This window comes from Temnothorax americanus, unplaced genomic scaffold, assembly GCF_048541705.1.
Source record: "Temnothorax americanus isolate GAGA-0224 unplaced genomic scaffold, ASM4854170v1 Scaffold9, whole genome shotgun sequence".
Taxonomy (NCBI): Eukaryota; Metazoa; Arthropoda; class Insecta; order Hymenoptera; family Formicidae; genus Temnothorax; species Temnothorax americanus.
The window spans coordinates 176,913-202,085 of record NW_027509812.1 but is presented as its reverse complement, the minus strand read 5'-3'; the positions used below and the strand labels follow the sequence as shown (position 1 = coordinate 202,085).

Below are 25,173 nucleotides of genomic sequence, written 5' to 3'. Positions count from 1 at the left end.
AGCGCGGTATAAGCGAAGCATCCGCACGCTTGCACGTTAATCATACAAAATGCAGAACGCGATCTCGGCCGTGGTCCGCACAGACGCGAGCACTTACCGGGCAGCGCTTAATCGTACATAAACCGCTTCTTATACCGACTGCCTATCTGAGAGGAGGTTTTAAATATAAAAGGGCGATGCGAAGCTGAATTGTCCGCGAGTGCACTCCCGAGAGCGAGCAAACGAGCCTCGACGGGAATAACGTCGGCGCGCGCGAAAGGATTAAATCGCATTCATTAATCACGTTAAATGTGCGTTAAATTGTGTATCGTATAACTATTCTCGTGAACTTGCTTGAAAGCAAGCAGGGTATTTTCGTATATTTCCTTGGTCGGTTAATATCGTTAGCTTTGCGCATTGTAGAAAACGATAATAGTGACTGATGCACTTGCATCTTTATCTCACTCGATTGGTGAATGCACCTGGAATGCAGGGATCGCGCCGCGGATAAGGAAGCATTAAGACCGAGAGCTTTTCATCCCTATAGTATATACGGAAGCAAGGGAGTTGCTGCTTGAAGCACCCGCTCGTAAAGAACGCGTGGAAGTGGAGTTGAAAACTTGGTATAATCCGGCTGTATCTTCCGCGATATCTCGGAGAAAAGTCGGCCCTGGGTGAAATCCATCTGATATCCAACGAGTTTACTATAACCATCAGCACTTTGGCGACGTGGCCAAGCGGGTGCAATTTGTATCACCGTTCACGATATAAGCGCGTTCATAAATTTTAGCTGGGAATTGAATATCCGAGGAAGAGGTGTGAAAAAGAGTACGTGTCGCGTGTTTCAACATTGGTACGTAACTGTCACAGCATAACATGTATTCGTGTGTGTAGGTAAAGTATATTCCGCGATATACATATATTTGAATAAGCTTTATTGTTTCTGGCTTAGTTGAAACGTAAACCAAAGTCTGTATTTATTGCAATTTATAAAATTTCTTAATAGCACTTAGGAAGGAATATATATCTTGCTAATTTATTTTTAAAATAGAGATATAGTTGGGATTAGTTGGAAAATGGAATAATATTATTCTATTATTAATACAAAAGCATTATTTAGAGAATTTCTATTTATATCAGTAACAATTAATATAACTACAATCATAAATTTTAAATTTACACCCGTGTAGTTATATATTTATTTAAAAATTACAAATTCTTTGTTTCTAATATTAAACTGCAGCGTCTGTCGCTATAATTAAATCTCTGACAATTTAAACACTCTTCTCAAATTACCTATAAGTTACAATAATACGGAAGGATTAATCATATAACATCAAACTTTACTTAAAAATATTTTTATTGAAAATAGTAAAATAAAATAGTGCGTACTCTCGCTCAATAATACTATGCGTGAAATGGATTATATATTCGATCGTTGATGCACATAATTCTCTTCTACTGCATAAATAGACGTCCTCACAAACGATTGACGCGTGACAAAATTCCTCTTTTGTGAACTGAAGTGATTGACACCCAATTTTCTTCGGCTTTTGTGAGTCAATCTCCGAGACTACGTCTATCGCGAAGCTACTTACACGGCATATAAGCACTTCACTTCGTTTTGCTGACTCGATCGCTCCGTCTCGTTTAAGCTTCTGATATAACCAGAATTTTTCGATTCTAGCGAAATTCTCAATGATAAATGTGCTACGTATTCGCATATAGGTACATATTATATGTATATGTATATATAAATAATACCTTTTTGTAAAGAAACTTTTGTGAAAGAGTCAACAAAGAAGAATAAAGAGAGAAGCATTATATTTAAAATAATATATTACACCATTTTTTTTTTTTTCAATTAGTTCGAATTTTTGTGGAATTTTATTGAAATAAGATATCTTTTTTAAATACATATGTATATGTATGTATGTATTAATTTGTCATGATGCTACATATACTCGTTATAATATCTGAAATAAACAAAAAATCTTATAGGCCATCTCTTTATCTCAGGAGACATGTAGCCTGAATTTACGAGATTTTAAGCAACACTAGGCTGTGTTAGGGAACTTAGGAAAATTGCCAAGAGCTTCACCAAGTAGGCACCTGCTGCGTATCAATTCGATTTGATGCTAATGAAGTGACGTTGCGAATGTACATTAGTGTCGCTCGCGGAACTCTGTTTTGCACTGTCGAACCATGAACGCGACCGTCAGATCGCTCGGATATGGAGTACAGGGAGTCGATCGATGATGGACCGAACGGACGCGAAAGCTCATCCGAAAGCCTCGTTTTACGGCACGTCACTTTCGATCGGAACTGAATCAGAACGTATGTGGAGGTTGATAAATATCGTCCTGTTTTTCCGCGCTTAAAAATTCAGTAAGCTGTGAAAACCTGAAAACACAGTGTTATGAGAGAATTGAAAAATTGTAAGAATCAATAACTGAAAATGTTTATTTTCATACCTGAAAACACGTACAAAGGTTAACGTAGTTATACTTAAAAATACACTTTTCACTTTTCATACATCACAAGAGTTGACGGAAACTCGCGATGAGAAATACGACAAGTTCGATGACGGCAGATAATATAACTGTTTATTTAATCGGCGAGATTATTTTGGAAGTGAAAAATACGCTATTCCATAGATGAACAAAGCCATACGAGTAAGAGCTTGGTTTCAGTCATGACTGACAATATGTACTCCCCGTGTATATACTGTACAAATGAAATTCTTTGCTTTAGAAGTAACATCGATCTTCTGGGTATAGACAGCTCGCCATCCATCCCGTGCATTACTCGAAAATATCTCCGGTAAACAACCACCGGCTGCCGTCATATCGAGCGTAATACAGAAAGGGTAAACGCGCGATGGAACGCGACACTCAACTTCCCGGGTCGAAAAACAATTGCAGGATATTGGTCGCGGATTCGCACTAGCGATGTGGTTTGGTCAGTAAAACGATGCTTGAAACGTGAAGGGGATGAAGTTCAGAGGCTTCGCGCATTATGACGTGGAATATTTCCATCGAATGATTTATGTATATATATTTCGATAAATATAACTTGAGTGGTATTATTTTAGTAGTCGTATGTGCCGAATTGTGTGCTATTGTCATCACTGCTGGATTAATTTGGTTTAATTACCTAATGGGGCATCACGCGACACGGTTCCTTTACTCTGTTGGCCGAAAAATACAATATCTCATAAATTTGAATGAAGCAATGCATAAAATAATAACGTTATTGTGTTGATCGATCGATTAAACAGCGTTGAACTAACGAAGCACGTGACGTAATAAAACTATAAACTCAATATTCAATTACCACGATTATCAAGCATCCAAAATTTGAAACTATAATACAAACGTGCAACAATTCCTGACCTTTATCAAGTGATCGAAATTTCTCGTTTGTTTTTTAAAGATTTTATTATTATTATTCCATTCATTTTATTTATAAAATAAATATTGGTAATGCTACAAGAAGTTGTAACGTTAACAAAAATTATTGCTCTATTTAGAAAGATTAAAAGTTATAGGTTTTCAATATAGAGCGTACTTATCCAAGTAAAGCGAAGGAATCGCGATCACGAATTCTTTCGTCCGAGAGAATTACCAGACGTGGTAACGCTCGTTTGCTGATCTCGAACGCCGTTTGCTGATCTCGTCGTCGTAACACCGTCTTCGCATACGCATTTCCTTGAGGATTATTGCTAGATCGTCGTTAGAATTATTCGATATTCGCTCCTTTTTATCCTTCTTCGTTCGACGTCATTACGCGAGCACCATATGCACAGCGGCTTAAACTCGTCCGGGATATTTTAAGTCCCCAAACTGCGGAGTTCGTTGGCTATTTTATAAATCCGCACGAAATTGCTGCGGCATTAGGAGTACCTCGGCATTTTCCGCTACCGCGCGAAAATTTTTATTATCCGCGCATATTAAAAATATCTAATTGTAGGTGCGGCAAGCGCGCAATAACTTTTGAGTGCAATTACGAAAGAATTAAATCTATGATAATCTCGTTTTTTAATTATAAAAATCTGAACAGTGTGTTTCCAGCGTGAACAAAAAATCTTGGTCTCATAGATAGATTGAACGGGCATGTTTATCTTGCTTAAGATGGATTTCGAGTATAAAGACGATTTTCAAAATGTGAACCAATTACACCCCATGCTACAAAAAAACCAAATTTTTTGTTGAAATATCTACAATGATAAATAAAGAAAAACGTAACGTATTTTGCTAGTGTATTATAGTGCTAATACCTGCAAAAATTAGACATACTAAATGAAAATACATAAGGAGAAAAAAAACAGTTAGTCGTTTAATAATTAATATGTTTTTTATATCTTAAAAATACAAAACTCGAAAAAATTATTTGACATTAAAACTTTTAGCTATCTAATAATAGAAGACTAAAAATATTTGAGATGAATCGATATTTTGTTGAGCCTTTTATCTTTTGCCTTAACGATGTCTCAATATCGGTATTTTATTGTATTCTTCAATATTTTATATATAATTACGATTGGATACAACACACTAGCAAAATACATTGCATTTTTTTACTTTCGATTCATTATCATAGATATTTCAATAAAAAATTAGGTGCAGCTTTTTTTTTGTTGTACGGGATGTACAGTCAAATTATTCAAGCCACCCTCACTTTCCCCCCCCCCCATTTACGACAACCCCAGCATCTTGGCCCTTTTGTATGCAAATCTCTTGAACTACTCGCGCCATGGTAACGATACTGCTGCTTATAGTGCGGGAATAGACTTCATCGAAGGATGTAGAACACGAAGGGTACCTTTGCTCAATATATCGTGTTTGCATATTTGCTTGATATAACTTGTTCCCTATAATTAATATTTAATTATCGGCGCAGTTCTTTTACAAGCGCGATATTTTTAAAACATTTAAATTTTAAATAAAAGCTGCGCAAATATGAATATCAAATTAAACATGAAGGTTTAAGATTAGAACAGATAATTCTATCCATATTTCGCTATTCTATAATAATTAATATTATTTTGCAGTCCGCAAGCAAAGAATCTTGCAGAAAATTACAAGCTACAGAATGATATTAATTTTTCTAGTGTCAAGCTATTGTTATGTACAATCAGCTTTATTAATGATATTCGGTGCGCTTATATGCAAGGGTGAAATTTTTGTATAATACTTAAAAAACATATTTTTCGAGTAATAATTAATGGTATATCTTACATTTAGAAGAAAACAAAAAATCAATGATTTGCGTATTGTGAGGTATTTTTGTGAATAGAATATTATTAATACATTTAATTGAGTTACACGCGTTATATACCCATTATGTTATACGCTTAATTTAACCTGAAAAGTGACTGCAGTTTTCGTTGATGCTAAGATGGAATTAAATTGAATATTTAGTTTTATTTTATTATTAAATATCGTCAAAGCTAGCGCGAGGTCGTTTCCATTTAAACTATATATTAGTCACATTGTAAGATATGCAAAATTGTAGAAACACCGCGGTCGTATTGAAAAACGAACAGGATTGTCGGGTGGAAGTTGGGGGACTCAACGCGTTCACCCCGTCGATAATTCCGTAACAAAAGTTGCGCGGCCGTGGCAGAATTATATGAGGACTTCAAAGTTACTGGCACAGTTATGTTATTGTTCATTCTCTCTCCGATTTCATTGCCGTGAGCTGCGTTTTCTCTCACGAGCTTGATGAAAATTTCAATGCGACGGAATATACAGAATACACTTAGTCGACCACATCGATCCAGTCCGGACCGACGCAGTGCGCTTCATTGCGAATAACATACAGTCAAAATTTGACTTCGGTATTCGTTATCGAAAACGCACAAAAGGCTCCCGTATACAAAAGCGTTGTTCGAATATTTCATTACATTCGATTCTTGAGTTCCACTCAAGTTTTAATACGAATATTTTGGTGAAAATTCATAAAATGTAACGCGCGATTTTTGTTAATTCTTTGTTCGTTGCGATAATAAATAATTGAATTTTTCGAATTTATATTATGATACAATAGATAATAAATTTTATATTATCGTACAATAAATAATAATAATTTTATTTCCACGGAGAATTAGATTTGAGTTTTACCCAGAAAAAATAAGAAGTTTTGATTGTTCGTGTACTATATAACAGTACAAAATTACCTTTTTCAAAAAAGGTAAAAAAAGGGCGCCAAGTACACGCGTGGTTGTTACCTCGAAAAAAAACCCAAGTGGTAGTATTATTAATTTTATTCAAAAATAAATAAAATCTATTCTAACCTAGGTGGTAGTAGCTTTAATTTTTGTAAACAAAATTATTAAATTTAAAAATTGTTAATTTAATTAAATCCAAGTGATATCTACTTCAAAAAAGCCTAAATAACAAGTAGTATCTATTAAAAAAAAAAAAAAAAAAAATGTGAAATCTTTTAATACTGCGCCAATTACAATTACAAAGAGAATATATACCTAAAATAAAAACCAAGTGGTATGTATCTTTGTATTCCTGAGAGTCTTTCTATCAACCCAAGTGGTAATATAATAGTTTTAATTCTCCTTGATAAAATTATAATATTACAAAGAATTATTTTAATCACAAAAAATTAAAGAGATAACATTATAAAATAAAAATATTTAATTAAAATAAAATAAATAAATTTTTCTTGTAAAAAACTTGGCGCTGCTTTTTTAAGGTTTAGAACCTTTGCACAAGACTTTCGTATGGCAACGTAGTGTAACTAAACGTGGGTCAACGCACAAGAAACGCACATGACGCTTTATACGTCAATACGTTTCTTGTGCGTTGATCTACGTTACGTTACCATACAAAAATTTTGTGCGGAGGCTCTAACCGATACGTTTCTTGTGCGTTAATCCACGTTACGTTACGCTACGATATCATACGAGAGTCTTGTGCGGAGGCTCTTATCCAGACAAATTTGCATAGCGCATAAACATAAGAAATTAATTGGTTTATATGTATATGTGCAAAAGGAAATAGACCAATCCATCTCTTTATGCATATGCTTATATGCACCTATGCAAGTTTGTCTAGGTTGACCTTGGACAAAGCAGCGCCAAGTTTTTTACAAGAAAAATTTATTTATTTTATTTTAATTAAATATTTTTATTTTATAATGTTATCTCTTTAATTTTTTGTGATTAAAATAATTCTTTGTAATATTATAATTTTATCAAGGAGAATTAAAACTATTATATTACCACTTGGGTTGATAGAAAGACTCTCAGGAATACAAAGATACATACCACTTGGTTTTTATTTTAGGTATATATTCTCTTTGTAATTGTAATTGGCGCAGTATTAAAAGATTTCACATTTTTTTTTTTTTTTTTTTTTTTTAATAGATACTACTTGTTATTTAGGCTTTTTTGAAGTAGATATCACTTGGATTAAATAAAGTAACAATTTTGTAATTTAATAATTTTGTTTAAAAAAATTAAAGCTACTACCACCTAGGTTAGAATAGATTTTATTTATTTTTGAATAAAATTAATAATACTACCACTTGGGTTTTTTTTTCGAGGTAACAACCACGCGTGTACTTGGCGCCCTTTTTTTACCTTTTTTGAAAAAGGTAATTTTGTACTGATATCATGCGTTTTGTAGTGTTACGCATTAGGCCAGTCATATTAGACTAATTTAGAGGGGTAACCTTCCAATCACTCTTTTCAGGTTGCAACCACCATGAATCGCTTTGATTTAAGGTGTTGTAAGTGTTGTAAGTAAATTTTGCTTTGCATAATTAATGCGCATTAAAAAGTTATTAACAATATTATCAACAAAAAACGCGATTTTTTTTATTTTTTTTATTTTTTATTTTTTTATTCAAATATCTCGAAAACTAAGCAAGATAGGGTAACTAACTATACGTACCTTTTTGTAGAGCGTAAAATTATCTACAATAATGATCTGAACAACATTTATCGTCAAGTCAGTCGTATAGCTTGCACGCGCCGTCAAAGTCCGAGACTCGGATCTCGAAAACCCTCGATTTCATCAGTTTTTGATGTTGCGTCGGTGATTTTTTTCAGTCATTTAAAATAAAATTAAAAATTCCCCAAAAAACACACATCATCTGAGAACTACAAAGAATACTTTTCAGGGTGTAACCGATTTTTTAGACCTTTTTTCTTCAGTTTGTAGCTATGTAAGCAAAAAATTTTGATTTTTTGGACTACTCTTAGTTTTTCGCTGTTTTCAGGCCTTAAAATTTATTTGAGACGAATTTTATCGTATGCATCTTGTTGTGGACGAAATTTGCAACAAAAAAGGACCCTTGTATTTTCTTCGTACGACGAACGCTGATTTTTTTATTCACGCGCAAAGTTATCTAATATTGCGCATAGGTCGGATAACGCTTGTTTACACTAAAATAATTATTTTTTATTAAAATTTACGTAATTTTTTGCATTATTATTGAACCATCGTGCAAAGCCGTTTTTAAACACCGTCTCTCATGTTTACTTAATTATTAACAAATTGTTTATTTAAAAATTATTATAAACAATTAGAAAAACATGTTATATTTGTTGTACTCGTCGTCTTATTTCAACTCAAAAAATGTTTTTAAAAAATTTATTCATGTTATTTATAACATTTATTCACACATGCAGTGCATCTTTTGATTATTTTTCGCACCATCTCTGAGCCAATGCAATGGTGCGTTTTTTGTGGTTTTCCCTGTAGGCCTAATCCACAAGCATTGAATATATGTCCTTTCTATGTGATAATTATTTTGACATTTCTTGGATACTAAAATTATCCAACACGCAGATGTTGATGAATATTAACATTTGCCTCAAGATCGTCAAAAAGTCGTACGTTTTTCAGTAAATTCGGGGGGGTTTTTTTTAAGGAAAAAAACGCACCATTGACTTTACCTCAGAGGTGGTGTGGAAAATAGTCAAAGGTGCACTGCCTGTATGTTTGAATAAAAAAATGTTATAAATAATATGAATAAATTTTTCAAAAACATTTTTCGAGTTGATATGAGACGACGAGTACAACGATTATAACATATTTTTCTAATTGTTTATAATAATTTTTAAATAAACAATTTGTTAATAAATAAGTAAACATGAGAAAATGTGTTGAAAACGGCTTTGCAATATGGTTCAATAATAATGCGAAAAATTACGTAAATTTTAATAAAAAATAATTATTTTAGTGTAAAACAAGCGTTATCCGACCTATGCGCAATATTAGATAACTTTGCGCGTGAATAAAAAAATCAGCGTTCGTCGTACGAAGAAAATACAAGGGTCCTTTTTTCTTGCAAATTTCGTCCACAACAAGATGCATACGATAAAATTTGTCTCAAATAAATTCTAAGGTCTGAAAACAGCAAAAAATTAAGAGTAATCCAAAAAATCAAAATTTTTTGCTTACATAGAACAAACTAAAGAAAAAGGGTCTAAAAAATCGGTTACACCCTGAAAAGTATTCTTTGTAGTTCTCAGATGATGTGTGATTTTTTGGAAATTTTTAATTCCATTTTAAATGACTGAAAAAAATCACCGACGCAACATCAAAAAAACGATGAAATCGAGGGTTTTCGAGATCCGAGTCTCGGACTTTGACGGCGCGTGCAAGCTAAACGACTGACTTGACGATAAATGTTGTTCAGATCATTATTGTAGATAATTTTACGCTCTACAAAAAAGGTACGTATAATTAATTACCCTATCTTGCTTAGTTTTCGAGATATTTGAGAAAAAATAAAAAAAATTGCGTTTTTTGTTGATAATATTGTTAATAACATTTTAATGCGCATTAATTATGCGAAGCAAAATTAATCCCACTTACAGCACCTTAAATTAAAGCGATTCATGGTAGTTGGAACCTGAAAAGAGTAATTGGAAGGTTCGATGTCTAATATGACTGGCCTACATCCTCTTCTAAAAAGGGCATGTCATCCATACGATCTATCGAATCTATCGAAATATTGTTGTCGCTTTTCCGCTTTTCTCGTCCTGCTGCCGAGAGATCATCCTATAAATACTAAATAAATTATATACATGTATAATATAAATATAAATAATTTTAATTACACACACACACACACACACACACACACACACACACACTACGTTTACGCGAACGTTACTTCTGTAGTAACTTACGATAATTCCTTCGCGTAAACGGGATTTTGTAGTAACTTACGATAATTTACTCCGCGTAAACGAGTAAATTATCGTAAGTTACTACAGAAGTAACACTCGCGTAAACGTAGTACACACACACACACACACACACACACACTATCTGTCACGTATACTATGTTTACGCGAGCGTTTTTCTTCCGTAGTAACTTATACGATAATTCCTCCACGTAAATGGAGATTATGTAGCAACTTATGATAATTCATCCCGCGTAAACGAGTACTGCCGGGATTACGATGAATTTAACGTAACGGGACGCGACGGACGCGAAGTAACGTAACGTGAACTTAAGAAATTACGATCGCCGTAACGTGAAGCAGCGTGCATTTCAGAAATGATTTGACAGCTTGGTATGAATAGAAGGTTAAGATTAAGGTTATCTTTAAATTACGGCGATCGTAATTTCTTAAGTTCACGTTACGTTACTTCGCGTCCGTCGCGTCCCGTTACGTTAAATTCATCGTAATCCCGGCATAAATTATCGTAAGTTACTACAGAAGTAACGCTCGCGTAAACATACAGTTTGACAACTTTTACAAGGCAGCATATACGTACGTGTTTGTACGATTTTGTAGATACACCTTCCTTCTTAAAGATCTCTCGGCATCAGCTCTTTACGGTCAATACTTATATATATTTCACTATCGGTCACGACGGGGCAACGGTCACGACTATCACACACTTACACTTATCCTTTTCTAGGTTGTAAAAAACTGTCACGCACTGCGACAGTGCACGAGTGCACTCTTGTGTCAAAAATGGGAAAGTGACACACCAGCCGCCATTTTTGTCCGACGTGGACGTTTCTTAAAAAAAAATTTTCCACATTTGGTTTTTGCATTGCAATATCTTCGCTCGTAGGGCACGTAACAAAAAAAAAAGACTCTTATTTATAAATCAAACCCCAAGCTATCGATCGAACCTACTTAGAAGTTGATCCGTTCACTCGTTATTGAGATCTCAAAATCTCGGATACTCGCAACTCATGCGTTCGCGTAAAAGAGTCACGGTGCGTCTCGCTTCGCGCGTACTTGGCGCGAGACACTACCGTGTCTCTTGATGGGAAAATATATAAAATATAAATTCAATTTTGCCCATTGTTCTGCGAAATCTCTACACGTAAAATGTACGAGACAATTCGTAAGGCGTCGTCCGCGTTAGCATCCGTGAAATTTGCCCCGAAAATTTGTTTTCGGTCATCATATTGGACAAATAAAACACATTATACAGATCGGTGTGCAACATATACTATAGAATTTTTAGGTCAAATATTTATATATCTAATATAATATCTCTAAATATACTGTCAATATAAATACTGAAGCTCCAATAAACTTCGCAATATTTTGCATATCTGCTTTATAATGTAACATATGAAGGAAAGAGAAATAGAGATAAAACTGTAACAGATCCAAGATGTTTAAAGTCCAAACGTAAATTAATTTCGTGACTTTCATCAAAAATTCTAAGCCAGAGGTTTTAAAGAGTAAATTGAGTATTATTTTTATTTTCTTAAGCATCGTTTACGTTATCGGAATTTCATTTATTCGTTCGTCGATCCTTCACGTAGCGCATGAATATAACATTGATCCTTAACGTAATTTATAAACAGTGCGTTATGTACGAAGCTCTAAACCTTTAATACATATAAACTGCAAAGGGATTTTGGCAAAAGGCCAATCGTAACACGGTTTCATATCATAGATATCTGTTTGTACCATCAAACGTTGCATCGCACTGAATCAACATAAACCTATAGAGTTCTCGCGCATGCATATGGAGTCGTCATCTTGTTTCCGAACGTGTATGTGCCCATCTAATTAACGTCGATTCGTTGTCCGCCGTCTCTGTTGACATGCAGTCGAGTATTGTTGATGTCATCGACGACGACAGGGACACAAACACAACTAGAAGCATATGCGATTTTCATTTAAGCTGAATTCACGCCTGAAGGAAGGATTTAATCGAATTTCAAATCAATGGAAAATTGTTGGACTCCTTTATCTGTAGATATATATTCGAGGAACTATTTGATATTTATATATTTTAAAAGTCCAAACCGAGTTTAAAAATATTTGTGAGCAAGAGAAATACACGTAGAATATAGAACATAATACATATTTGCTGGAATTTTTTAAATTTGTACATACATCAGATAAAAGTGATAGATGAGGGTTCCAATAAATGCTAAACGTTAACCAAATCTATTTGATTTTATTATATCGGCACACTAGTGAGGGTTTTTATCTAACAAGCAAACTAATAACGAGGTTTTAGAAGCGATGGCGGAGTTTCGAAAGCCATACGTCTCGAAATAAGTCCGAGTTCACTTAGAACATCCCGTAATTGCTTCAATCGCAGACGCTGTCGCGCCACAGGAAATCAATCCGCTCTTGGGCAATGGAAGCGAAGGAAGTAGAGCTTGATGATAACGGAGAACCTCCGTCAAAGGTCCCGCGCGATTATTACAAAGGAATCTTCACGGTTGCATTCAACCTCTCGGGTATTGAGAGTACCGAAATATTGATCCCTCTCTATCTGTATAACACTGATGCGATATTAATAGCGCCTAGTGAGAAAGCTATTTTGGAATGAAAGAGTATATACGAGAAAGGGAGAGAAAGGCAGAGAAAGGGAGAGAAAGGGGAATCATCAAAGGATAGAAGGAAGATAATCAAGATTGTTATTTATAGCGAAGAAAGTCGAAGTCAGATCGATAAGTATATAGGCGCGCGATTATTGCTAGTTTAGCAACTACTGCTCTTTTAAGAGTGTACTCTCATTACTTTATTACTATTTTTCGTAAATGAGTAATGTAATTTCTTCTTTTTTTCTGGAACACATTGCGGATCTTCAAGGCATAAAGTCGTAAAGTTACACAAGATTAAGTTCTCTGTTAAAAGCACCGCGGATTTTATCTGTAATATCGTCGCAATTAATCGCTTTAGTTTTTGGACGCGTTTAATCGTTTCAAAAGTTCAGCGACCATTAAATACTTGTTTGGGAGTTTGTGACTCAAAGTTTGGACGCGACCTTCAATTAGGGGGATTACCGGCGTTAAACCTCCCCTAAAACATTTGGAAGATTCCAGGGAGAGATTTTGTACCAGTAATATATGTAAAAAAATAACAAAAAAAAACGAGACATTTGAGTATACTATTAGAATAGCGTATCATTAGATCATTAGAAACAGAAAGATAACAATTTGTTTAATGAAACATTTAATCGTTTATAGCAGCTAAATTCTTAAAAAGTTATTAACATTTCCGTAATTTTTAGTGTGCTGATATAATGTATTTGAGAAATAATATTGATTAAGAACTGTTACAAACTAGGAAACAAAAAACCTTTTGTTTTTGTTAGAAATTGAGATCGCCATTCTTTATTTTCGTCAACTCGATTTTTCATTTGTCGAGAAATGACTCTCCACATAATATTATTGAAATAATATTGAAAGTTGCGCGGTATATCATCGATCGCGACCAAACAAACTTCCGAGCGTTTTAAAATCACCCCAAGCGATCATCTTTGTAACCGTTACCGAAAGCGCCGGCAGCGTGAGAGATTAATCTCTTTAATGAAAAGACATAGGTATCACTCGTGCAAACGAAACGTGATTGCAGTCAACCGAACTTTTTCCCAACTTCTTGTATCTTTTGAGACTTTCCATTTAGTGCAAAATCCAACGTTTCGATTTTACTCTCACGCTGCTCTCTCTCTCTCTCTCTCTCTCTCTCTCTCTCTCTCTCTCTCTCTCTCTCTCTTTCTCTCCCCCTCTCTCTCTCTCGATCTCATCCTCGAGCAACTTTTATCTTGGCCACATGCTCCAAACTTTTCACCGCTAAATAAAAACAGGAATGTTGACTGCATTGTGCGGAAAGCACCGGCAGCATCGAACAAAAGTTATAACGACTTTCTTCGACACTTTTATTTGTTGCTCGAACGCGCCTTAATCCACCAATTTGCACCTAGTTCTCTGCTTCTTCTACGATCCCCATAATGTGTCATTATATCCTCCGTCTAACGCGACATTATCAGAAATTTGCATATAACGCACTTTGCTCATATAATATCGTCGTCTTATCATGTTTCATGTGAATTAGGCATTGCACATATTTGTCAAGGGTTCCACATTATAAATTTTAAGAAAAATATACAGACGTCTCGAGACGTCTAAGCTAGGACGTCATTAAAACGTCATTTAACGTCAGTGCGCTACTAGGGAATTATTATAATAAAATTAGTTATAAACACTAAAGTGATATGAACGTGTTAATAAAATGTTGCATAGTCTTTTACAATTCTCTTGATAACAGAGAATATTGAGGTAGGTAAATAGCGACTCTGGCATCTAAAAGCAAATTGCAGGGAAAAGTGCTCTTCTCTCCCTTTATCAAGATCGTTACGGTGGTTCTCACGAGACGCATTGTATTATGCATATACATTTAGACTCTACTTTTTTCCGATAGCGCGTCCATAGAGGTCCAGCTTAAACTCGCCACTTCACCAAAACAAGAAGTAGATAATTATACTGCAATATGTATGTATACGTAATAAAAGCAGATTATAACGATAACATGTTCCACTATATGCAACTCTTTTATTTCGCATGTTTCATAAACACATGCGTAATATTCATACCTATATATTTTAAAGAATTATCCGCACTGCGGGAAAGCTCTGAATTAATTACAACAAGCACAGTTCAGTTACTATCAGTTTTTAATTGTGAACATAATTAATCTTGGCAATAGCGAACAGTAAATTCTCTTCATTGAAATACGATTTCTGATGAAAATAAATTAGAATTGAAATTGCTATAGTCGAGCCTGTAATACTTTCGAAAATTATTAATTTTGAAAGTAAAGTCTTCTATCTCTCTCTCTCATCCGAAATTATTCGATCGACTGCATTGTTCTTTCCGGTGTGTATACCCACCGAAACGACAGCTGTCCCAGCGGTGAAGCGGCCAACCGCGAAGTGAATAGCGATATCCGTAGAGAGGTGGGCCAGCTTAACATCGCCGACGCAATACCCCGCTCCTATTTCTGCGAAACTATACATTGAAACCGGTCTGAACTTGCTCGCCTATTTACCAGTAGACACGTCGCAAACACATAACTCCAGTGAGTTGTTTCCAACTGCGATTTTCGTGCGAGCGCGCGTATGAACGTGGCGGCCGCGTGCGCTGCATCCGATCGAGTTCCTTATTGTTCGAGCAGACGGAAAGAAGACTTCCCGTGCATCCACTTCTCCAGCGCCGACAACGTCCATCCAACGCGAACTTTCGCGATTGCGACGGAGTTTCTTGTTTCTTGTCGAGTAGCGAGATTTTGGGTATCGCGCACGATACACGAGCCACGGTATCGCGCAACACGCGCGCGTTTGAACGACCGCGACGTTCACAGAGAGAAAAGTTAATGGACGGCGGATGAGGCAGAAAAAGCCCTGTCACAATGGGGGACGTATCCCGTTGTTGCGGCGGCGAGTTGCGCCGGCAACTTTCGAGTTAATCAACCTGGCGTTATAGCAGTTTTCCTTTATCGTCTTACGTTTTCTATAGAAAGGAAATTGAGAGAGTTACACTCAGAATATTACAGTCCATCAGTTTTGGCCTTTCGACCAGAGGCGAGAGCAGATTCTTAAAAAAAAATATAAAAAAATATAAAAAAATATAAAAAGCTTTGCGAGACTTGGATCAGCGAAATATTGCACAAGTTGAATTTTTATTGCTCGACAAATCAAAGAATCTTGCAAGTTATGAGAATTTTCAGACCAGATATTTTTTAAGCGGACGTGACGGAAGTGTCACCCGCGAAGTTAAAGCTAATGGATCGAATCTTTTATTCTCGTTTATCGCATTGGTTAAAATATTACGATATCGACATGTGGAGATATCTAGACTCCTCGATAGGCACTTTAAACTTTTGAATGTTTCTCACCATAATTTTTAAACTCACGTCTCTGTCGGTGTCAGCCAATACTCGAGCCGTGTTTCGATTTTTTTGCGTTTTCGCTCTCAGGTTCTGCGCACGATGTCTCGCTTAACAAAGGGCGGTGGAAAAGTGTTTTTCGCCGATAACGGTACCTATCGATCTCTCGCATACGTGTCCGTTATAATTAGGTCAAGAGAATGGAGACGTTTACGAAATCGGATCGGCCATTATCGAAATCCGTTGCTCGTAAATTTTCCGCGATACCATCGGCAACTGCTGCCTGATGCCAGGGCCCAACGACTGTCGATTAGCGGATTAGTATTATCGGTCTTCGTCGTGCCATCATTGGCGTAGCGGATCTCAAAGGGAGGCCATAAAGCTTTTCGCGTTTACGATCGAAGATATTGCGCTGAAGTCGACAATGATCGCTCGGATTGCATCATCGACGTATCGTCGTGATCGTTTAACGGCGATCTTCATTTTATGTCGGGAGGGATCTGTAATATTCTGTAAGGATACGAAAATAATCTCTTTCTCTTTTATCACTATGACTACCGGATAATAATCGCGATCTCATCGTTAATATTTTAAACCATCTCTCTTCACCGGAATTTCGTATTTTAATCTTACAGTTTAAACGCTAATTTCGAACTACAGCCTCTTGAGTATTCGCGAAGTCAAAGCATTAAACCCTCGAAAGACAGTAACAGCTATTCCCCTCTAATGGCGTCAAAGTTGATCGAAACCCTTCTAGCTATGTTGTAAAGATTAAAGTCCTGAAACGCTGCTTTTCCGCTCCATTAGTCGTTGGACACCTTACAAAGCATTAAGACTAGGTTCTAAGAGTATGATTAATAAAGAACTTTTTGTTCTCTTTACGCCGACAGGCAAGCAAACAACAATTATATACATTCTCTTTCCCTTTGATTAATTTATGCTTTAAGTAACTTTTGGTGTTGCACCGCGATTACGAGAGTTCGCATAAATTTTCATTTGTAGTAATTAAATATATTTCCTTTGTACACGTACACTTGCTTGCTTTTAATTTCCGACGCGCGTGCTCCTTTTCTCGTATTTCTACAATTATGCAGACGGTTAATTTCAAAATATTATCTAAATGTAAAATTAATGAAAGTGAACACACAATCGGTTATTCAGCAGATATCAGGTGGCAATTATTAACACTCGTGTTCCAAGTACAAGAGAACAAGTAGACATAGTAAGTAGAAAAGATTAATACTAATCTTGGAACAGAATGGCGAAAACGTGCCTTGTTACGACTTCTCTGCATTGCACTTTGATAAATAAGTATCTCTTTCACCATGAACAAAGTTTATAGTTACGACGATATGACAGAAAATGTCATAAATGTCAATTTTGTCAGATAGGTTCCCAGCAAACATATGACATGCATTTCTTCTCCTCTTCTGAATGTCAGATATACAAAGAATACCTTCGCAGTCACAGTAATTACGTGTGATGTAAGAATCCCGGCACAGATATTCGGCAGAAATTATAGACGTGAAATCGCGATAAAAATCGCCGAGAATGCAGGATTGTGTTTCTTTCGAGAGAAAAAGCTCGGGAAAAGGCTGGCCGGCAGCGCGGCCTTTCGCGAAGCGAGATTTAAAAAGTGCTCGCGAGACTATATAAGTATATAAAGCAGAGAGAAAGAGATGCGCTTCCTAAGTAAAAATCCCGCTTCTTACAGACGCGAACGAGAATTTATGACTGTTTATGAAACGCAATATATTATACGTGAAGATTGGAAGATACGAACGAGCGCGTTAGATTTTGCGACAAATTTCCGGCGTTTAGTTTATAGCCTCGTACTAACGAAACATGGCGAATATGTTTCGCGTTGTGTCAATAAATACTCCGTGTTAACGATGCAGAGACTGGACCGCAGTTGTCGAGAACTCGACGGTGCGCAGTGTGCGCGCACAATGAGTGCGTAGAGCGAATCAACAGCGACTTCGCGATTGTCCGAAGGCGCGAGAGAGCACGAGTGGTAATAAAAATTAATGGCTCCCACGCGCGGTCAGCTTGTCTACATTTTTTGCCGCTTGCAACCATTCTACCTGCATCGTTACATAATTCTATGTTATACTGCACTGCTGCAGCCGGCAACTACAGTGCTCTTTTACAATGAAAGACTATCCAACTCGTTGAATCGAAAATGGGTAGCCTTATATTATAGTCTGTTCGCGCATGACTTTTGTCTTTATCCCTTTACGAAATATGACTTTGGGAATAAATCTAAAGCGAGATCTAAAGTTATGCGATATACGAGGTCAGTTCATGCATGAATCTTACGTACATTTTTGAGAAATTTGAAAGCTGATAAAGTAATGTGCGTTTTTTCGACAATATGTTATACATTATTGACAACTTTTCTATCAGAAATAAAGACAATGACAAAATAATGATAATATCTTAATATATAATAGATATACGCATGAATCTATGGATTGTAAAAAAAAAATTTGTCATCGCGATTAAAAATACGAAGATATCTCGGAAAGATTAATCAAATACACTCCGCAAATCAAACAACGGAAGTCTGTCACAATGTTGTATTAAATTTTTAACTTTATTAAATTAGAATTTAGAAATTCTAGTTACACAATGTTAAAATTGATCTGTAGGACGGAATTTTCAATTCACACATAGTCGTTTTCAATTCTTATTTTAAGAAGATAACGCATTAATTTTGATAATTGAGATATCCAGATTTAAATAATTTTTTAGAATTGGACATTACAGAATTTATTCTCCAATGTTATCTTATATATTGATGTTATGCTATTTTATTAGTTCCAAGAAACTATTGCAAATCTTATCCATGTAATTTTGCATTTATTTAATATTTTTCCTCTATTGTGTGTGTGTGTGTGTGTGTGTGGGTGCGTGCGTGCGTGCGTGCGTGCGTGCGTGCGTGCGTGCGTGCGTGCGTGCGTGCGTGCGTGCGTGCGTGCGTGCGTGCGTGCGTGCGTGCGTGCGTGCGTGCGTGCGTGCGTGCGTGCGTGCGTGCGTGCGTGCGTGCGTGCGTGCGTGCGTGCGTGCGTGCGTGCGTGCGTGCGTGCGTGCGTGCGTGCGTGCGTGCGTGCGTGCGTGCGTGCGTGCGTGCGTGCGTGCGTGCGTGCGTGCGTGCGTGCGTGTGTGTGTGTGTGTGTGTGTGTGTGTGTGTGTGTGTGTGTGTGTGTGTGTGTAAATAATCGAACTATTTCGAGAAGAAGTCACGTAAGAAATTAAAAGTTTCTAACAATGCTTTTCATTAGTGGCGTCAGATTACGTGTATATACACATATGTGTGCCAACGTCCGTACAAAATAATACACGATTCATTTATAATGCGAAGCAATGCCGGTAACTGTCGACGTAAAAGCTGAAAAGATGGTGATCGAACTTACCGGACTGTCCTCTGTGCGCGGGTATGGCGGGGGCGGGCGGTAATCCGGTGATGCTGCAAAGCGTCTGTCCACTACCGTACTTGATATTTCTGATGCAGTGACACGGCGTGGTGGGCGTCGTCAGTCCCTGCTCGTTGTCCCTGACGGTAGCCCCGATCACTGAGATCTCATCGAGCTCATGCCCGCTGTCGTAATGGCACAATCTCGTCGCGCTGGTGCTGGCCCCGCCACCCCCGACGCCGCTATCCTCACCGGCACCGGCGTCGGAACGACCGCCGCCGGTGCCTCTACCCCCGGTCCGGCCCCTAAGCGACTGCACCAGTCGCTTGGCGCCCGAAGACATTCCACGGAGGTGATCCAGCCTTCCGGTCTTCGTTTCCTCTTGTCCTGTCCAAAACCGCCCGAGTACACGCCCGGGGATGTCCACCTAAAATTTGCACGCTTTTAACCACCGAGTCGTCATATATGTGTACTTATATGGTATTTTAAGTTGCTGCATAAATTTCGCCCGCTAGTGAGAATAAGATTCCGAAGATCCAGTTTCCGCAAACGTCTTGTAAGGTAAATGTTATCAATGTCTGGACACGTACCTACGTCTGGACATTTTTATCATTTTAGTCCTTAAATAAGTTATGACGCGAATTAAAATCAAAGAAATAAGGATACAAATATTTTTCTTGTATTATATTGTTATCTTTGATTTTAATTCGCATTATACTTATTTAAAAACTAAAATGATAAAGGTGTCCAGACATAATAGATTTTAAGAAATGTCTCGGCATTGGTACATTTACCTTATTTAAGATCGTGTTGTATCACCAGCAAAACGATTATTTGTGACAGTTCCCAGTCTTTCTTTGTCCCTCCTTCATCCTTTTTAGATTTTTTTTTAAGATTTATATTTGTAACACAGCATTTTTGAAAACGCAAACACTCGCAATATTTTTGTTAGTGTTATACGTATATGATTTGTATTGTATCTATTGTATTACAGATAAATTGAGACTCTCGTAAAATATGCTGTGTTTTACATCGACTGCATTAGCGATTTTAATTTTGTTAACACGATCACTTTCAAATATGATGGATGGAATTTATGCAACAATCTAAGACAAATTAAATTTACTGTATTATAACATTTAACAATCGGTCGATAAACGATCTGAATCGTAGTTAACAGTTCCAACTACTAAGAAGGTTCCGTCTGACTATTATGAGGCTGTATCTACTTTCGCTCAATAGATAATATGAATGATGCTTCTGACAATGAGAAACAAATCACCTATAAAATTGAAATTCACCAGTTTGCCTGAAGCTACGTAATAGTTTGGCTTGTGCAGAATAAAAATTTGGCCACTTTTAGCTCCGACGGACATTTGTGATAAATGATCAGTCGGCTACATACATCTCCTTTAGTCTCTACCTTTCCGCCTTATCGATTTTGACTATGAAAAAGCAAAGCGCTTATAAAAGAATGTGATAACTTTTGACAATACATGATAGATTGCCCTTCATCTTCACGCGTGTATCGCGCTTTAATAAAAAAAATATGTTTTTATGAAATATTTTGTGGGTCGACAAGAATATGAACGCTATAATCTAGACAAAAAATTTAATGAAATATTTTAATACGTTTATAGATAAGTAATTTTATGTTGAACGATACTTGTGCACGGAGAGCAAGGTACAATGGCGATCTTTGGAGGGATTACCGGGATTAAAAGTCTTCGACCCTGGTTCGTTTCTGACAATACGAACCTACACAATAAGCCGGCTAGTAAGGTTAGAAGAGAAGGGACACACGAGACCACACACGACTCGAATTCGACGCGATGGAATGTACTTACCACGTGGTGATAGCCGCCCCGCAGTGGTATATAGCTCTGCTCTCTCTGCTGACTACGTGTACCGCCAACGGTAACGCCGCGCACGATCGCGACCGGTGTCACCGAGCGTAGCACATGATCGCTCTCTCTTGATCCCCGGCACGATACCGATCCGGCACGCGGGCCACGCGTCTACGATACTCCACTTCCGTGCCCCGATTCCGGGCTGCCGCGCTACCGATTGTCAATCGAGCCGCTTGAGCGTTCGTACGCACCGACGTGAAGAGCAGCGACGACGGCCGACCACCGAGGGGGGTCGTACGACGATCGGCGGCATGCCAAGTGACGCCCGTCGAGCACGTCGCTTCCGGCACCGATCGCTCGACAACACGCTAACGATCACTGTGCGTCACGATCGTGACGGTGGCGGCGGCGACGGCCGGCGTGCACTTTTTGCGAACGGTGATCGATAGGCGTACGAGGCACGCGTCGCTCGCCACGTGGTCGTTCGCGACCGTCCCGTCGAGCGACATGCCGCGACTATACGGTCGACCCGATGGCCCGCGTTCGCCGGTGGAAACCCCTCGTCGGCACACTCTACGCACTCTCGCCTCTCCGCGACACCGAGGACGAACGGGGTCCGTGCAGCCCTCTCGCAACCCTGTGGCCCGATATTGACGCCGACAGACCCTCTTTAAGGGACGGTCGACGTGCAACAAGTGTCTCAAGCGACGACACTCGTCTCACGTGTCGCTGCTGCGCCGCTCTCGCCTACTCCACGTTCAACCACTCTCGCTGATAAACTCGATACTCCGCGTTCGATCCGTCGACGGCTGGAGAACTCGTCTTCGAAGTACGTGGATACAGCGCGACGGTATCTGGGGAGAAAACAGAGAAAGCAAACGTTATTTAGCGAACGGGAAATGCCAGTTGTTAAATACGTTAAATAAAGTACGTTAAAAGAAAATTGGTTCGCATTGTTTTAACAGATATGTCGATGGGTTTCGTGAACGTGAGCGGAATTATTCTCGGAGGTAACTGGTAGAATTTTCATGAGCTCTTTGTGAGGACCAGAGACGGCAAAGACTTCTCTTCAAGGGCTAAGCGCTCGACGTTGATGGAGAAGTAACGAGCTGGAGATTAGGATGTGGCCCGTTCGAAATTGCTAATATCGATTATGCCGAACCTCAAGTTGCGCGGAACGGTTCATACGTTCGTTATGTTCAGATTAATCTCGAGGGAATTGGAGCAGCAAATAGGTCGTGACGGTCTAACATATCTCAAATGAGCATTCAAGTCGTTCTTAGGCCAGATGAAAGATTTTCGTACGTGCGAATTATATATATTCATTGCATATTACATAATTCAAAATAATAATAAAAGACATAAAAGTAATCAATTTAATAGAATTAGTTGAGACGAAAGCATTACCGCAAACAGCAATTGATCGGTTATTTCGCGGATTTTGACAGAAATATTAAGTTAGATTAAATAGAGAATCACACATTTTAGATTTGTATTTTTCGATAATTATTAAAATGGAAATTTTTTTTTGGCGCAGTATTCTATGTCACAACTACAAGATCGAAATTTTTAAATTACTTTTTAACTCATATAGCTCATTGATGCATGTATGCATCCTGTCGGATGACGAGATGATGGATGCGCCGTCGCATTAGCTGTATGCAATATTTTGCAACCATGCACGGCGGCGTGGAGGTATATAAAGTATAGACATGGACAGGAAGATGGTGGCTGGGGTAAAAGAGAAAAGGGTATTGTATATAATATACATATAACGAGAATATATAGGACCAAGCACAGATCCTGAATATAGGGACATTGAGCTGTCGCTAACCTGACGTATTATTTTACCTCCTTATTCTCGCGCACAAGAAAAACGGTGCGCTCAATCGTTTGACAGTCGCGACGCGAGAAAATGCCCCTACGATATTTCACATTAAGTATACAACGACTTGTTCTCGCGGAAATAATTTCTGCACCATCCTCTTCCTTCGTTTATCACAGGTTTTGTCGAGACGACGTCGCTACGAATTGCGAAGATTAATAAAGCAGTTGCACGAAAAATATACAAACTTTAAAATAATAATGCAAATTGTTACATTTTTATTTTGTTCGTTATAAATTGTAAGAGATTAGCAATGAACTTATTGAAATATATCTTGTTTCCCAATGGACGCGATGAATTTGATTCGTCTGTTGTATTATTTCGCAATCTTGCGGATTGTGATCGACAAATAATTAGCCAGTGGGGGGGACGCGGACGTGACGATGCTCGACCTTCGAGCAACGCGTTAAATTGATTCCGTATAACAAAGAACAATGACTGTCGCATACGGGATGAATATTAGGAGTCCTTGCACAGCATCGGATAAATTATTTAGGCAACGAGAATCTCGTTTTATTGCCGGCGGGGTCATCGTGCCACAGCAATCCAGGCGTAAACTCGACGGCGCTCTCCCTCTCTCTCTCTCTCTCTCTCTCTCTCTCTCTCTCTCTCTCTCTCTCTCTCTCTCTCTCTCTCCCTCTCTCTCTCTCTCTCTCTCATATGGAAATCGTAATTTGAAAGTATAATATGGAAAAAATATTCTAGCGGTTTCTGTACGTTACCAGAGCGCCTCGAGAGCGCGTTTGTTTTAACTTATAAAAATTCCGGTGAGAATCGAAGTGTATTTATCCCGCGGAACAGAGGAAGTATCGGGTCTGAAATAGTCTGGAAAGCACATTAAAAGTTTACGTACGAGGGTGTGCTTCGATAAATCATCCGTTGAGACCTTTCCCTTAAAGATTTAGACGGAGATCAGTAAGTCCTAAGCCGGTTGCTAAATATTGCGTAACAGCCAAAGTTTCGGTGGTTAATCTTACATTTTGTTGGATCGTAAGAACGAACGAACGTATCTAATCGCGATATCGAAAACGGAAAGGACGCTTCTGTCTGCCGAAGAGAAAATATAATACTAACGAAAATAAGTATAAATTAATGTCGCGCACTTCATCCGGAATAAATAAACGAGCACGCGGCTCAGTGACACTCTGCGGAGCAATCTGTAGTGCTTAGTTTTAAACTCCAATATCTTAGTTCGTGGCTCTGTGTTAGTGCTTAATCAGAGCGGTGTGTCGCTGCAACGTATCGCTCCGAATTGCTTTCATGTTCATAGTTTCATAACGACGCTTAGGAGATTTCATCTGTCATGGGAGCGACGATGCTGCGCAATTTATATGGCACCTATTACGGTACAAATTGCAGGATACTCCTAAGGATACTTTCAGAAAAGATAGAACTCATTAAATTAAATTTATTTTTATTAAATTCTTGTTTGCCAATAGTAAATAAATTTGAAAAATTACATTAGTGTCTTAAGTTAGAATATAGCATTTTGATGTAACGTGTAGCCATTTATAACCGATGTTCATGTTTATAAAAATATCTATAACAGAACGTAATGTATAATTCAAATTTATCCATGTGTGATACTCCATTTTTATTATTATTTGTTTAATTTATTAGTAGATGCAATACGGGTAGTGTCCAGTCAAAATCTGTTCAAACATTCTGTCGAAATTCATTGAAAATAAATCGTATACAATGTATATCCCCGTTGAAAATATTCCACAAACGGGATATTCGTTTGCAACGACCGTCATAAACTGTGCGACTCCATTTCCCTGATATTTTTTCAATTGCGTTTGCGCGCACACGACCGGTGCGAAACGTTGTGGCAGTTGATCGATACCAGCAGGAACATTTTCCTCAGGAACATTTTACTCAGTTATTTTATATAGGAGCACAAAAAAT

The 25,173-nt window shown here is 37.7% G+C and overlaps 1 protein-coding gene and 1 long non-coding RNA gene across 8 annotated transcripts in view; one reads left to right on the top strand and one right to left on the bottom strand.

Moving 5' to 3' along the window:
- The window catches only part of LOC143907930 (uncharacterized), a 103,992-nt gene that overhangs the window by 23,506 nt on the left and 55,313 nt on the right, over positions 1-25,173 (top strand). The window lies entirely within an intron of this gene.
- LOC143907924 (cyclic nucleotide-gated channel alpha-3) overlaps positions 1-25,173 on the bottom strand; it is a 184,399-nt gene that overhangs the window by 126,502 nt on the left and 32,724 nt on the right. For all 7 annotated transcript variants that reach the window (XM_077425057.1, XM_077425051.1, XM_077425054.1 and 4 more), the window contains exons 2-3: positions 21,378-22,234; positions 19,531-19,957 (exon numbers count right to left, since the gene is read on the bottom strand). In XM_077425057.1, coding sequence (XP_077281183.1) covers positions 19,531-19,873 — 343 coding nt within the window. In that variant the 5' untranslated portion in view covers positions 19,874-19,957; positions 21,378-22,234. The remainder of the gene's footprint in view (positions 1-19,530; positions 19,958-21,377; positions 22,235-25,173) is intronic.